Source organism: Alosa sapidissima, chromosome 5, assembly GCF_018492685.1.
Source record: "Alosa sapidissima isolate fAloSap1 chromosome 5, fAloSap1.pri, whole genome shotgun sequence".
In the NCBI taxonomy this organism is placed as follows: Eukaryota; Metazoa; Chordata; class Actinopteri; order Clupeiformes; family Clupeidae; genus Alosa; species Alosa sapidissima.
Window position 1 is genome coordinate 28,606,214 of NC_055961.1, and position 17,036 is coordinate 28,623,249.

Genomic DNA, 17,036 nt, shown 5'->3' on the forward strand with positions numbered 1-17,036 from the left:
TCCAGTCCTGACTCTGTTTGGATTGTATTATCACTGCAATACGGTGAATAAAGGATCAACAGTCTTCAGCTTCTCTCGTCTTGGTGTTCTCCTTCGGGTCTTTGACATCAGAGTGCTAGTTGGATTGGAGGTTTTGGAAGTGGATAGATTTCCACGACAAACGTCTCTGGTAAAAGTCCCACCATGTATCGGTTCTGTGCACTTATCACAGGTGATTTCACTAATTAGCTCATCTACCTTTCTGAAGCCAGACTTTTACACCTCTGGTTAAATATGTGAACTTAATAATCTTCAGCATAAAATAGTGCCAGCAACACATGCTTGCTTGTGGATTTTTGGTATAACTGTTCCCATGTTTTATAACTTTCATATTCATCTTACTAAAACTGTTTATTCTGCTGGCTCATACCATCAACAACACAGGATATCAGAGTGCACTCATCCACCTAGGCCAAATGCCCTGTCTCACAATGTTAATGGAGGTGAAAAATAATTCATGTATGCACTCCAAAATGCAATGGGTTCTGTTACACCCCTCCTATAAGTTTCATAAATGTCAAGAAGACTGACATGACAAATAAAGAAACAGACAGAGAAATGGCAGGAAAAAATAACATAACCTCCTTGGCATAGGTAACAACAGTGAATAATAGTGATTAATCATTGGCCAATAAATCAGAGCATGTCTAACATATTTTGTGAAATGAGCTTTGTGTAGAAACAGTAATCTTCCTCTTTATCTCTCTCTCTCTCTCTCTCTCTCTCTCTCTCTGTCTGTGTGTGTGTATGTGTGTCTCTCTCTCTCTCTCTTTCTCTCTCATGGTGTGTTGGTTTTGCTGATTTTGTCACTGAGCTGCTGTATCAGGTCAGCCAGTTCTCCTGTGGCCTGTGACTTCTCCTCCAGCAGCTCATAGCGTAGACTGGAGATGTCCTGTTTAATCTCCTTCAGCTCACCTGCAGGACAAATAGCATATTTAAAATGGGTTCACTTTGATGTACAGGAAAAGCACACACACGCACACACACAAATGCCTGCATGCACACACACATGCACACGCACACGCACATGCACACACACACACACACACACACACACACACACACACACACACACACACACACAGTAAAGTGTGTCTGTTTCATCTGGACCCACAGCAGCAGCGTTGCGGGGGTGACTCACAAAATTACTGTCTGTCTGACTCAGGGGGATTTGGATGCCCGCCAGCTGTCTGATGAAGAAAGATTACACACTCTGAGAGTGCAACTAGGTGGCCTCACCTTCGTTGACTTCGTCGTTTTCACTGTCGACTTGTGCCTTCAGGACATAGCGCTTAATGAGCCGTTTCATCAATTTCTAAAAATTACAACGAAATCAATGCAACGAGTCCAATAAAAAAAAGGAGATTCACATTTAGTATGAAAAGACACACACTTTCTTTTTATACTGATTATAAAAAAAACAATAAAATAACAACTTGTATTCATTTTCTAATAAGTAGAACAATATGAATTGTCCTTAGGCAGTACCTGGTAGCGTGTTGGGTGTTTGATAGGGTTTTGCACTGTGAACTCATCTTGTGCCCGATCCTGAGCTCTGAATCGGTTGAACTTCTGTCATGAAGAAAACAAATACAAACAAACAAAATTAACGAACACATCAACAGAAAATCTTGAACGGCAAAACTGAATCATGACCTAATCAAACACAAATCCCTTTTCACATAGACCTGAAATAAAATATCAGACCTTTGAGTGAGAGTTGACCTTGTCCATTTCGAGCTGATTTTCATGGTGGAATGCCTTGGACTTGCAAAGTCTTACAAGACAAGCCCTGGTATGCAAAGCCAAGTAGTAGAAAGACTTTGGACTTGGTACCAGGTTAAATGGTGGTGGCAATGTGCGTCCATCATCAAAGTACGAGAGCCACAGCTTGGCACGGGCAAACTTCCATTCCACATCTGCATCCTCCTGTTATGGTAAATGTTGCAAAAAAATCAGATCAAAATTGTCTGTTTATTTTATAGTGAAGTTATAGTTAATATTCAATCATATCAAAATAAAGGCCAAACCTCAATTTCTTGGTATGAATGGTTGATCATGGCTATCAACATGTTGAGCAGAACCACAACCATAGTGACGTTGTAGACACCGAAGAGGATATAGCCGATATTCTCAATAATCTTGTGATCGTACTTCAGAACCACAGAGATGACTTCAGACAAGCCAAAGATGGACCAGAAAAGGGTTTTGAAACTTTCCTCCACCCTGTAATAAAAAAAAAAAAAAAAACATTTCATAGATGCCACCTCAGATGGCCAACGTCCTTCTGAATAGAAATCTTGCCAGGACTCACGTGGTGAAAGCAGGGTTGTACTTGGCTCCTAGATAGTGCGAGTACAGATTGAACATGCCGATCATGAAGGCCAGGAAGACCATAATGAATATGACCATGAACTTAAATATGTCCTTCACTGTGCGGCCCAAGGAGATCTGCAGTGGTCCAAAGCTCTCATTTGCAGGTAGAATGTAGGCTATTCTTGAGAAACTTAAAACCACAGCAATGGAGTAGAGACCTTCAGAAATGAGCTGAGGGTCAGAAGGAACCCATTTGATCCTGGCTGAAAAGAGAACACAGGCAGTCACATACAACAGTCATTATAGCCACAAGGTGGCAGTATTTTACATTTTTACTCTCTCCCCTTCAGTCTTTTGCAATGATTTTGCTTTTCACTTACATTATGTGCCTGATCAATCATATAATGAAAGTAGATTTTTCGAAACAACTAATATTGTCAAAACATTAAAACAACAGCAACTAATCAAATCAAACAGGGCAGTTCCAGTGTTATGGATGTGAGTGTTGGCATTGGTAAACAAAATGCCTCAGAGCATGGACAAAATTAGTATCAGTGAATTCATTTGCATAACTTTTAATGTAACCTCTGTCCTCTGAATACTGACAGATCCTCAAATTTCATATAATCATTTACATCCTAAGAATACATGGCATTTTATCAGCGTTATGGATCTCACACTTTTATGAGAGATTACAGGTTTTCTACAAACTCTGAATTTTTAAGGAAACTGCCGAAACCATGATATATGTACCATGAAGTAAGTAGTGAGAAAAAAAACACAAACATGTATGCGCACGCATGCACAAACACACCCACACGCACACACACGCATCCACACACACACACACACACACACACACACACACACACACACACACACACAAACACAGAGAAGCACACATATACACAAAAGCAAACGCACACATGCACACACTCATTTACATACACAAAAGTTGCAAGATGGAGTAGGAGACAAATTGACAAGCATTAATTATTTTTGCGGAGAGAATGTGCAGGACTGAGCGGTGGTCATATTCACTTTCATGCAGATGTCAAAATGTTTCTATTTTCGTATTGAAGTGAATTAATGTGTAGATCCGAAATTCAAACGGTAGCTGTGACCCCAGCTAACAATTTATAGTTCCCAGAACATTCTGGGAAAGTGTTTGTTTGCAGGAACGTTCCTGAATGTTCCCTGAAGTTTAGGTTTTGGTTGTTTAATGGCAACATTCCCCTAACATACGGGGCAGTCACCTGACATCACCAAATTAGAGGATATTTCAGAACTATTAACGTGGACAGCTCCTATTAAGAGCATCTTAAGAGCAGTGCACGCGCGTGCACGCGCGTTCACGCTACAGGCATGTTCAGGAAACAGTCGGAAAAAACAACGATCTTAAGATGAATCGTAGAAAACCCTCGTAAGTGCATGTATCCATTGCTATCGGGAAACCGGGCCCTGAACCGTTGCACCCAAGAAGACAACATGTTTATGGTATATTAGTGTCAAGAGCCCGCATCAACCTAGCCCATACCCACACAGGCAAGCACACAGACATAAACACACACAGGCAAGCACACACACATTAACATAAACACACACAGGCACAAACACACACACACACATAAACACACACCCACACAAACACACACACACACACACACACACACACTCATTTACATGCACATGAGTTGCAAGAGTATAAGGCTCATATAGTTTATTGCTGGTGTTACTCATGTTACTCTGTGGGTATAAGCTAGGATCTGACTATTAGGATCTCACTTCAAATGCTGGCACATCGTGTTGTAAACCTTTGTAAATAGTAGAGCGTCATATTTCAAATTACACGTTAATGGTAGGTTGAACACATCTGCAACAGAAGGAGGTTGCTACGTTACAGTAACTCCAGCTGCAAAGTCAGCTGTCCTCTCCAGCCAACACGATAATCCAGTTAACAACAGTATGTCAGATGATAACAATTTGAGTCCATTTATCCCCTTTTTAAATATGTATAATATTGCTATGTGAAACATTTTGTTTCTGTATGGTTGCACACCAAAATCATTTATAATGTAAAAGGAGTGTAATTTTCCATTAAATTCAATCAGATCAGTTACAAACAATAAAATATAGACCTAAATTAACATTTTAACAACAGTTTTATTTGTGTGTGTATGGTAAGGATGGTCTTTGCATGGAATTGCCCAACAACAGCAAACTAAAACAATATAAAACATGGCACAGTGTTTTGTGTGGCATTACTGTTGCACTGCACTGCTCTAGAGTAATATAGCAATCCATCAACATGTCTTATTCTATTATAATACTATTGTGGTTGTGACTAGTGTGATTGGGAGTACTCACCAAAGGTGAAGTAGGCCACTTCCTCTGGCAGAGAGGCATTACTTAGGTCTGTGTCCAGCACATGTTGGTCCACATACAGCTGTGCCTTGGAAGCCCTTAGGAAAACAATGAGCCTCGCTGTGAAGGACGCCACAAAGATGGATAGCATGCCAAAGTCCAGAATGTTCCAGAGGTGCATGGCATACTCCCGTGGCCCATCGGTCCAAATCTCCTTGCACTCTGACCAGATCATTCCTTTTACAGACAGAAGACAGGAGTTTGCTCAACTGAATGGAAATGTAAATAATGTGAAGTAAAACCAGGAAATATCATGAAGGAAAAAAAAAACAATTAATTCATGTTAAGTTATGTGTGTGATATAAGACTACATTGCAGTAGTTTTCTGTAAATTTTGTTCTGAAAGTAGAGGTTGCATGCATTCCCATTTAGAATGGAGACCACAGCAAATACAGTGATTTTGGCCAAGAGATCAGTTGGGCTTGTACTGAGCTAAATAGCACAATCTGGCATTACACATTACACAGAGTCCTGGCACTCACTTACCTAGGACCCATTTCATGATAAGCATCTCTGTCCAGGAGAACTGTGTTGTTTTCACACGGAAGACTTGCCGAGGGTGGTCAGTAATGGTCTCGTTGGGAAGGTTTTTGACTCCCTCGAATCGGTCTGACGCATTGACCACAAGCAGACCGAGGAAAATGGTAAAGGACACTGCGTGGGCCACAAACTTCATGAATGGGCTACGAAGGATCTGGCCAAGCTGACGAGAGCATCAAACACAGACCATAAACACACTAAAATGGAATGCAAAATTGTATCCTGATATGAGAATATTTATATATCCACATCTTGAATTTGCCCTTGGGGATCAATAAAGTATCTATCTATCTATCTATCTATCTATCTATCTATCTATCTATCTATCTATCTATCTATCTATTTGACTTTCCACACAAAATAAAAAATGTGCTGTATTGAAATCAGATATTTGGGGGTGCATATGTCAGGTTTGTGAGTGTATCAGCTACCTTGCTGCATGGCATGATCCAATACGAAAGAGCGAGGAAGGGAAGCCCCACGGTCACACCCAGGACCGTCCAGCACTTGACCCCGATGGACTGCTGTCTGAGACCCTGCAAGTTCTCATACCACAGCGTCAGGAGCTGCTGCTGGCAGTTAGGATGGGCTACAAACTGGGCACCGATCAGAGCAGAGCAGGTAAATAATGAAATTAACTTATAAACAGCAATAGTGGTATTTTTAAACATTAAACTCTTTTCCAACACTTAGACACAAAATCGTTGTACATTTTTTGTTTACAGGAGGCATTGTTTTATCATGTAAGACAGAACAGATACTCCCTCACAGTCTCTCTCCCAGCCTTTTTCAATTAAATTCTCACTTGTGCACATCGTTAATTGTGTTCTGCCAAATTATATATTCTCAGCTGTGGGCTTTACCTTTTTGACCTCGTACTTGATGGCGAGCTTGACCCGGCTCAGGCAGGGCCGGTTGTGCTCGCTGGCTGGATTCTGGTCCACATCTCCGTTCAGAATGGCCTCCACTTCTTCAGTGTCTCTGCAGAGGTCCAGCACCCCAACCACAAAGTCCTTACACTGCATGGACAGCTTCCTGTAGTCATTCTACGGAAAGAACAATTAACACACACAGTGACATCAGTATAGCATTGTTACTATACTGTTGCAGCAAACAAATAATGGAGAGTACAGGAGCAAAATGTATTAAACAAAGGAAAAGCAAAGTACAGTGACACTGCACTGCAGGTTGTCTTCAAGCAGTCAGTCTACATCATATAGTAAAGTGAATTGGTTTGTAGGTGCATCGCATGGGGGAAGCATATGTGTGAATGCAATGAAAATGAAACGTCTCCCCTGGGTCACACCTCACAATGATGGATAGATGTAACACAATGGCTCTGATCGTTCCATCCAGAGCCTACAATCTCAAAACAACTCCAGCGCTGATGACGGGAAATCCCACCAGAGTGTCAGACACTTTCCGTCACTTTCAGTGATGTCAGGGAAAAGACACAGACAAGGCAAAAATCCATCTTCATTATCCCCAAACAGGAGAATTTCTTATTCTGTAATTATGCCTCAGAATGCACACGTATCTACCGCACAGTGTTTGAACACAAGAGAGTTGTCTCTGATTCCCTGACTTGGTCACAGGCGTGCGTGGGACGGTTATCAATCAAATGCTCAACAGCGGGGCAATTATACAAGGCTCTCCCTGGACCCTTTTCAATTAACGGCTTACTAATACAATGCGAGAAGTCAACAGACTGGATAGGAAAGTCCCGCTCTGGCCCTCCCTTGTGTGAATGGCTGGCGGAGAGAAATGAGACGGCCACTTCAGAGTTAGCACACACTTATAGATGGCAGAAGAGCAAAGGAGAGGTAGAGCGAGTGAAAGGGAGGGAGAGTGAGAGAGAGAGAGTGAGAGAGAGAGAGGCTTGGAGAGGATGCGTTAATGCTAAAGAGATTAAGCATGCATGGGCAAGTTTTAATGAGCTGCTTCAGGGATTCTCAGTTTGAATGGATGTTCCCACAAACAAACATCAAAACCACAGAAGACCCACTTGTTTAGTCAATTCATTTCAAGTTGTATGGATAAATACCCTTGACATGAATAAAAGTATCTGACACATTTTGTACAACATTCCCACAGCATGGCATAATTGTTTTGAGGATTTACGCCACAGATGTGTGAACTTGTCTGAATATATGGTTATTAAAAGGACACAGGGCACTATGGTGTCTTTCAGTTGCATAAGCATGGATTAGTGTCAAAATGAAAGGTCTTAGTGCCCCCAGATAACCCACAACAAACCTGTGAATATTACAGGTAAGCTTGTGTTAAAGAAGACCAGGCAGCCTCAATCAATATTTGTCTGCATCAGTTGCAAAGACAGAAATCTGTTTTTGAGTAACATTTCAAATAAGAATAATGAACGTCATTCATGATTTTTGAGGACATGACGTCTGTTATATTTCTGGTGAACAGGCAGTAGCGGAGTGGCAATCGGGAGAGTTGGGAGGATTCCTGGTGGGCCGGTGGCGTTTTGGGGTTGGGCTGATTACTGTAAAGTGATCTCAAAAAGCGCATGCTATTGCTGTTTGAATATTTTCTTTGCTGTGCTCTCCAGCAGCTTGCACTGTGCGACTGCAGCGCTTCACTTTTAACTCCCCGCGGCCCCTCCCCACAGCCCTGGAAATGACTACGATGACCTGACATGCAGGCTACCGAACCAGAGCGCCCTATACACTATCACTACCCACATTGCGTAAAGATTTGCCAATTTATCAAGGCCCTTCCTCCCTCTTGCATCCAGTTAGCGAAAGTTTTATTTATTTTGTTGATGAGAAGATGAAGTAGAACACTATCTGGACATGAGAAAAGAAAAGAAAAGAAAAACTGGATGTGGCAGATTCACAACCTGTCTGTCTCTGTCTGTCTGTCTCTGTCTGTCTGTCTCTGTCTGTCTGTCTGTCTGTCTGTCTGTCTGTCTGTGTCTGTCTGTCTCTGTCTGTCTGTCTGTCTGTCTGTCTGTCGTTCTTTCTGTCTGTCTGTCTGTCTGTCTACTTCACAGCTTCACCTAACACTGCACACTTCACATTCATCTCACCTTAAACTCAGTTTCGATGTTGGCCAGTTGTGTGAGCTCGTTGCTGAGCTCTAGGGCGGTGAGCACAGGGTCCTCGCTGGACAGAGACAGGTAGGCTGCGCTGGCCAGGCCCTTGTAGGCGTTCATGCGTGAGCGCGAGTGGCTGAAGGAGTCACGCCGCTGCCTGTCCGCGCACTCGCCGCACTTGCAGAAGTAGTCGTGCGGCTTCTCGATGCGCGCGCCCTTCAGCAGGAGCGTGTGCACGATCTCGTACTCCTGGCAGTGTGCCGCCAGGATGACCGGCGTCACGTCCTGCGAGAAGCGCGTGCCGTCCTCGTCGTACGCGTAGAAGTCCTCGTCGTCGCGCAGCGGCTCTTGCTCCAGGGGACTCAGCGTGAGCCGCAGGCCGCCCTCGAAGGCCGGGTGAGCCAAGATGGCCTCCACGATGCGCACATAGCCCTTGCTGATGGCCAGCAGGAGGGCGTCCCCGACACGGGCCAGCCCTTCCCTCTTCAGCAGCAGCTCGGTCACCTCCAGATGCTCGTTGCCCACAGCCAGCTGCAGGGCGTTCTGGCCCATGTAGTCCACGCAGTTGACATTGAGCGTCTTGGACTCCTCGAGCATCTTGCGCACCACAGGGATGTTGCCGTACTCTGCAGCGTCCAGGAAGCGCTCTTCCTCGGCCGTCAGGCTGGTGGCACGCTCATTGAACATGTAGGCCGGGCCGCGGATCGCCTGCCGCCGGCCCTTCTCCCTCAGGGTGGTGTGCCTCCTGTTAATGGCCTCCATTCTATGGGGAAAAGCATTGTGGGGAAAATTATATTTTGCATATTCATGTGGCTCATGCTTTCATCTAAAGTGATTTACAGCACAGCACAGATACACATTTTCTTTCTTAGAGTTTCTCTCAGTCGCTTTAGCACATTTTTTCAGACAATAATTAAAATGTACCAGTACAGAATTAAAAAAAAGAACTACCAGTTCAACCTCCACGTACATCATCTAGTCCCTTGTGCACATCATAAAAGCAATTTCTCATTAATTCTACTACTTCTCATTACTTTGACTTACTTACTTCAACAACAAATGTTTTCATACATCCATGAAAATTGCATTGTTTGTGTACAATTGTCAAGGAGTGATAAACCAGGCAATGAATGAAAGCATCCATTGACAGCAAAAGATGATGCATCAATGTTATGGTTATCCAACTGATGATTTCAGAGATGATGTGCAAGTTAACACAGTCGACCAGAACACAATGGAGAAGATATTGATTAGGACAACACCAAGAGGCACTAAGCAATTCCCACATGTCATAAGAATGTCCTCCCCTTCTGATAGTGCTGTGAATGAAAATCCCTCAGTGGAAGAAAATGTCAGCTTAAATATGAATTGGTCAAACTGTATGAAGTGCATTGAAGGTCTTTGAAAGGCAATTCAATCAAAACATTTTTAAAATGCACACATACACTGGTGATATAATGTAATACCTACAGTAAGCTCCTAGACAAGACAAATTCAGACACTGAACTACAACTTGACAATTGAAATAGACCTACAGTAGGCATTATAGACTTCTGTGTATAATGTAAAGATGAAGATCACATGGATCCTAGTTTCATTAAGTGCATCTTAGGAATGGAGTGAAATGTATGGATTTTTAAATATAATTAACCTAGGGGAAAAAAGTAAAAACAAAGTAATGCAAAAACGATCATGCATACAGCAGCTGTGTAAAACAAAGGACTGCTATGGATTTATAAAGACAAAATGAGAGCATTGTTTTTTTGACTATGTTGTTTTCATAATTGTTGAAAGTCATATTTCAAATTGATTCGATCAAAATGATATTTGCACAGCCCTAATTAGGCATATGCATAAATATTAAATACTCATTCATCTAATCCATTCTCACCTCATCTGGATAGCTCCCAAATAACTTCCAGAAACTGAATAAGAATCACTCATAAGCTATAATAACAATTCCACACAAATATATCTGACCCATGAAGTGAAAACTGATGAGCTTCATGTCTTTTTATGACCAGGTGAAACCATGAACTGAATGACTGAAAGGCTACACCATTCTGAGTGCAAATACAATACAGTACATGTTGACTCATATGGTCCAGGTGTATAGGAACTGATTGTCAAATTTTAATTTGAGAATATCTTCGAAACACCAATGTCTCCTAAAGCAAAAATCCTTCACAATGAGATTTACCAATTGAAAGGCTGCCGAGGCAAATGAGATTTTGTATGTGTGTGTGTGTGTGTGTGTGTGTGTGTGTGTGTGCGTGTGTGTGTGTATACGTATTTGTGTGTAAATGTGTTGATAAGTCCTGAAAGCGTAATTATACCTGGTAAAATATCACACTCTGTATCCTATAGTAAGATCAATGTGATATAATAATAATAATAATAATAATAATAATAATAATAAAAATAATAAATACATGTAAAAAACTCTGAGAAACTCTGAGGGATATAGATGTAGTTCTTAAAGTTCAGAGCCAGAGGACGGATTTGAGTTGACAGACTGGTGAGCCAGAAAATGGGAGTTAATTGACAATCCAGGGGAAGTTCCAACTTCATCAGTAGTGCATGCAGCCGCATAAGCAATCCACTTTCCCCATCACAGTGATGTATATTCATGAAATGCTACTGGTTGTTAGATATGTGCCTTTCCCATCCATCCTCCCTATGTGTGTGTGTGTGTGTGTGTGTGTGTGTGTGCGTGTGAGTGTGTGTGTGTGTGTGTGTGTAAATGTGTATGATTAATAGATTTACCCAGAAATACATTTAAGATAATTGCACTGTCTTGGAAATATATCATATGCAGATTGAATATAAATACGAAAATTAGCTGAATAACTACAATGGCTGCTAAGTTATTTGAATATGTATTTATTTTGTTTTATTTTTAGGGAGAATGGTGTGAACAGTGAACAGAGTAAAGCTAATGCTATGAACAAAAAGAGTTGCACTTACGTTTGTGGAGAGCCAACCCTTTGGGAATCCCAATGATTATATGAGAAACTGTGAAGCACTTGTCCTGCCTGGCATCGTTTCTCCAAAAGTTCAGCCACCCCGCCCGGTTCCTCCGTGGTGGCCGTTATTGCGACTGCTTGTAGCGCGGAGTTGCTAATGGCACCGGCAATACCAAATTCAGTTGTGCGGCGCGCATCTGCTTTCCGTCGAAACAGGGCGCCAGGTAGCGTCATACACCGGTTGAGCGTGGGCGGCTCACCGCGCCGTGTATGTTCCATGCTATTGCCATCAATTATGAACGGGTGGTCAGCCAGAGGAGATCCAGACTCAAGCGGCGTGGGACACCTCCAGACATACTCTTTTTTAAGTTGAGGAGGGACAGCTATTCATCAGGCAAAGGAAAACACGCAACCATCATTCATATTGAAGGATTTCTCTGAGATTAAATTTCTGAATTACCAGCCCACATTTCTGCATACACAAGCTAGACATAAGCGTTCATAGATACATGCATGAAGTTACTACAAAGACATATAGCCAACAAATAGCATTACCCATTGGTTTGCCTTGGAGGAAGTCCAGAGCTTTTCACATCAATGTGAACACAATTTGCAAAAACTGAATCCTGGCTCTCCCTGTGCCTATAGACCAGTCTATACAGATCCCAGAGCAAAGTGAAGGCTGGAAGACCAATACCTCTTAAAAGATCTGAGAGAAGACTCAAGGCTTGAGGTGTGTTGTTGCTCCATATAAAATTACATTAAGATGCCACTTTCAATGCAAGCACATATCCTGTAAATCTCCTCATCGGTTTTCTGATGGATGGGTGGCTGTCTCTGAGCTTCACAGATCAGCTGTCAGGCTGCTTTGATGCACATCAAAGGGCCAGGCTTACCTATCTGAACTGGGAGACAGGGATGGGGTGTGCATTTTTAATCTAATGTGAACCAGGCCACAAACACAATTGTCCAATGTCCAGAGGAGAACGTAACTCAATGAGCCACCAGACCAAACGCTTTCCAGGGAAGGCATTAGGATGACATAATGTGCTCACTGGTCTTCTCCACAGCTGTCTGGAAGCTACATGATTTTCATGTTATCATAATTATGCATGCAATTGGCATATGGTTGCAATTGGTGTTCATCACCATAAATTACATCAAAGCCACGGGAACTGAAGCGGTGACAAATGTTGAACATATAATATGGGATTTAAGATACATCTGTTTTGCTTTTTGCATGGCATGACTACTGTAACATGTCATTTCTGTAAATGTTGTGAATCTAACATTACAGACATTCCTTCTCCGGTGTACCTCATCATCCGATAGCCAAAGCACACTGGAGCTCAGTGAGGGGCCGCCATGTTTATCCAGGTGGGCTCAGCAAACTGTTGCTTGTGCAACGAATCCCCCACAATATGTGATGTCCTTTGGGGGTATCTGAACAGAAGCCTAGCAGGTGTTATATAATACAGCAGTGTCCCAAAATGGACAGAGCTCATTTCCAGAATTCATTTCCAGATGTTGTTTATAAAATAATTTTTACCAATCTGTAAGGAAATCAGTTGTATATTTCATTTGTAAACTGGGATTGCTGCCAAATGATAACACTGAATCCGGGAACATTTAGTATGCCATATTATGAGCCATATTCTGTCACTTGCACACATTCAACAACAGAGTTATCAAAAGATCTGTTTGGTTATCAACATAGTAGGGTGTGTAGTGTGTGTGTGTGTGTGCAGAAAAAAAATGTCACTGCAATGTTGTCAGAGTAAGTGATTCATCACTGATTTACATTAGAGCTAAAAGTGTGAAAAACACTGTTTTTTAACTGGAGGTATTCACAACACCAGAATATAACATGACAGATGAGCTACAGGGATTATATACCTGCTCAGACAACTTACTTCCACCCCCAGCACATGCTTCAGCACAGTCATAAAACACTACCAGTCATTAACAAAGCAGACAGATTTGTCCTAATCCACACATGGGAGGAGCATGGGGTGGTGGTGGGTAATGGGACAAGGACAAATGAAATAGAGACCAAATGGAGACCAAAAGGAGACCAAACTGACTGGCGAGGCGGAAGGACATTGGAGAGTGTTCTTTCTATTACTTTCTTGTAGAGGAAAGGGGGCAGATGGTTTATAGGCTGTACTGTGAGCACTCTGTGTGGAACGTCAGAGTGAGAGCTTAAAAGCTGGTTCCACTCTCCCTGTGCCTTGATGGGCAAAACACTGCTTTTGGTCTTAGTGCTGATTGGATATGTCTGCTATTTTCATGGGGTTTGGCTCCCTCTGCTGTTACAACTGAGAAAAGAATGAGATCATTTTCTTGATGCCCAAATCGTTTCATGTCTTCAGAATTGCCTGAAACCAGAGTCCTCTCTTTAAATCAGGTCATCTGTAGATTCTATTTATTTGTCTAGTCAAGTTATAGGCTTTAGAATATCATAGTGTATGGGTTCATTATTGAACAGCATAATTTAACGACAACATTAGAATCATGAACAGGACCATGTACAAAATACAAAGACAGCCATAATGATTTCTCACATATTTATTCAACTTTCTGTCTCTGATACAGCAGATACTCAACAACATAGCATGACCTTGAATTATACTTCATAGATTGCTTAATCAGTGACTGAGCTCTCTTGCCCTCTCACATTGGGAAAAGTAGGAAGCCTCCAAAAGTATTGTGATTGTGTGCATCGTCATAGAGCTGGTAGTTGTTCTCCAAGCTAAGGTAGATTGTGTCGCCCTTCTCCAGCTGAAGAACTGCTCCGCTGGAGTAGTGGCGAAGCTGCCCGTTCTTGTCGTGGGTGAAGATGTTGATCACCTGCTCTACGTTCTTGTACAGAATGGCACCGCTGCTGTATGAAGAGGTCTCTGTGCCGACAGTGAACCTGAAGAAATAGACTCCTCTCACAGGGGCAGTGAAGACACCTGCGTGGATGAACACAGATGGACAACAGTTCTGTCTGTGTAAGTCCAACATCTGAGCATGTATATCCAGGAACAGTTTTATTTAGATATTACCTGTTGATGGATTGTAAGCATTGCCAATGTTTGCAAGGACTTTCTTGTAGACGATTTCATTGATGGTGTACGGGCTATTGAATGGGCCTAGTTTCCCATTTATCCCCAGAGCTGCAGAAAAGGCCACCTTTGGCACGTCTGCGGACACAAAAGATTAATTGTCAAACTATTTCGTCTTCTTAGACATCACAAAACCTGAGAAGCAATCCTGAATCCAGAGTTGATATATCATTCCAATTGTGTAATTACAAATGTGTCAAAGCAAAGCAGATTTCCTGTAATGATGTCAGTAAGATGGCCAACAACTATACTTCTGATGTGTTATACGTTGGCCGTCTTTCTCATTTCATGCTCTCCACAAGGCAAACAGCATATAAGCAGTGATGTAGGTAATACCTCCATTTTCCTTTAGCTTGTCTATCACAGTATTCAGATCCACTATTTCGGACAGAATTTCACTGATTTGGACATCGGTGGAGTTTGACCTGTTTTCGAGAACATCCAGCACAATGTCCTGGGCTGAAATCACAAATGTGTAAACATTAACATGAAAAATAAGAAAGATGTGTATTTCATATCTACCTCTAACTTAGTCCTTATACTCAATGTGCTGATATTGACATTGTCTGTGCCGAAACCCAGTTGACACACCTATCCCACATCTATCCCTATTACCTGCATTCTCCCTCTTCAGTCCATCTAACTCAGTCCTGAGCTCTCCCATCACAATTTCATGGTCGTCCACCTGAGCCTCGGTGGTGTTTGACCTTTCATCAAGGGTCACCAGCTCCTGGTCTTGAACTGAAGTTAGAAGTGGTTATTGTCAATGTGTGTGTGTGTGTGTGTGTGTGTGTGTGTGTGTGTGTGTGTGTGTGTGTGTGTGTATGTGTGTGTGTGTGTTACCCAAAGGCTCAAAGATAGATAGATTGATAGATTGATTAATTGATAGATACCTTTGTTTTGTTCCCTTAGCTTGTCCACTCCATCCTTCAGGTCCTGTACCGTGGCTGCCTGTGCTTGCAGCTTACTCTTTGTGGAGCTAATCTGCTCACCAAGGACATCCAGCACCGAGTCTTGAGCTGATATGAAGGCACAGATGAGATGAGACGGTGAGGGTTTGTCTTATCAAATAGTTCAATTGCTCTGCTTTTTCTGCTATCATATAATAGTCTGGAATCCAGGACATTAATGTCACGTCCCTACGGGTTAATGTTACACGTGTTTGTTTTGATCTGTCTCGCCTGTGTTTGTGATTGTATGTTTTGTGCTTCGTAATACTGCCGATGAGTTAACTGACGGCCAGACGCAAGTAATCAGGACTGAACGACCAGCTGATCGGCGAGGGATGTGTGCATTGGCTGACTGTGGTATAAAATCCCAGGTATGACTCTAGTGCGGTGGTCGGGCAGGGCTACGGGACGCGCCACTGCGGGAGAAGTTTTGTTTATGTGGACTATTAGCGTATAGTCATAGCCCATTGTGGTGTTTGGTCCTGTCTGTGTTCTTTCCCCTGTCCCTCTTTGTTTTATGCTGCCGGTGCCGACGGGACTGGACTGTGCTGGAGCTGAGAGCTGAGGAGCTGATGTGCCAAGACGATCCATAGTGGAGGGACGTAAGAGTTTTGAGTGAGTGACTGAGGCCGGCTACTGAGCTGGCGATTGGCTTAGCGATCTGTTTACATCCTCCTCAGGCGGTGGTTCGTTGAGGGAGATCAGCGGCGGCGGAGGAGATCACACTTTGAAATGGATACGACGTACTCAATCTGATTCCAAAGGAACGTAATTATGCCTAGCAGTGACTGTATGAGTGAGTTTAGCAGCATTGTTGGCCTCCGGTGCTGAGCCTGTGTATTCCTCTCCCTCTAGGCTGCAGCGAGTGGGAGGAGCCTCCTGGTGCGTGCGAGAGTGCTCCCCGGCCTATCAGCGAGCAGAAGAGGACGTGGGAACGTTCGGACTGAGTCTGCCAGTGAGCGGTTCGCTCGGCGCATAGGGAGAACTACTGGCCGCCAGCTAAGTGCAGGGATGTGCAATGGACATTTAATATGGACATGACTGTATAATTGTGGTGGTGGGTTGTTAGTTGATTTTGGTTGTGTTTGGTATTTACTGTTATTTGATTTTGGGGGATTCCATGGGTTGGCTGTGGCAGGGCCAATAGATTCCCCCATGTGTAAGATTTAATTTTCTGTTCTGTCTGTCTATTTTTAATGTGAGATTTAGCCTCCCTGCAGGAGGTGGTCTGAGGGCTGCAGCAGTAAGCCGTATGGGGATTTGCTGTGCTGATGTAGCTAGCCTTGTGGTGTTCTCTATCTTGAGTGGCTTGTACTGTAGTTTAGCCTAACCTTGTGGTGTGATTTATGCAACTGTTATACTTCGTAGCTCACTTGAATGCTGTGTATTGTTCCTGGTGTTGTAATTGCGTACTGCTGCAGAACGTGTGGTGGGAAGAGACTGTGGGGAGGTTATCTGTAATAAATATTGATAATCTGCACTTGTGTGTCCATGTTGCTTGTGGTCAGGAGGTCCTAAGTCCCTGTTAGGGGAACAGAAAATTGGGTTGTGTTCAGACTGAGAATCCCCCCCCCAAAATCAAACAGGCCTTGTTCGGTCGCGACATTAACCCTAAAGCACACAAACAGATTCC

The 17,036-nt window shown here is 42.9% G+C and overlaps 1 protein-coding gene across 1 annotated transcript; it reads right to left on the reverse strand.

Annotated features, from left to right (window-relative positions):
• Positions 1 to 658: 658 nt before the first annotated feature.
• Positions 659 to 11,407, reverse strand: LOC121709196 (short transient receptor potential channel 7-like). Its single transcript, XM_042092382.1, has 12 exons — positions 11,345 to 11,407; positions 8,372 to 9,140; positions 6,183 to 6,365; positions 5,751 to 5,915; positions 5,266 to 5,482; positions 4,723 to 4,956; positions 2,354 to 2,618; positions 2,070 to 2,265; positions 1,747 to 1,968; positions 1,528 to 1,611; positions 1,279 to 1,354; positions 659 to 954 (listed from the first exon to the last, which is right to left on the reverse strand). The coding sequence occupies exons 2-12, from the start codon at positions 9,137 to 9,139 to the stop codon at positions 818 to 820; spliced, it is 2,547 nt and encodes an 848-aa protein (XP_041948316.1). The 5' UTR covers position 9,140; positions 11,345 to 11,407; the 3' UTR covers positions 659 to 817.
• Positions 11,408 to 17,036: the final 5,629 nt, after the last annotated feature.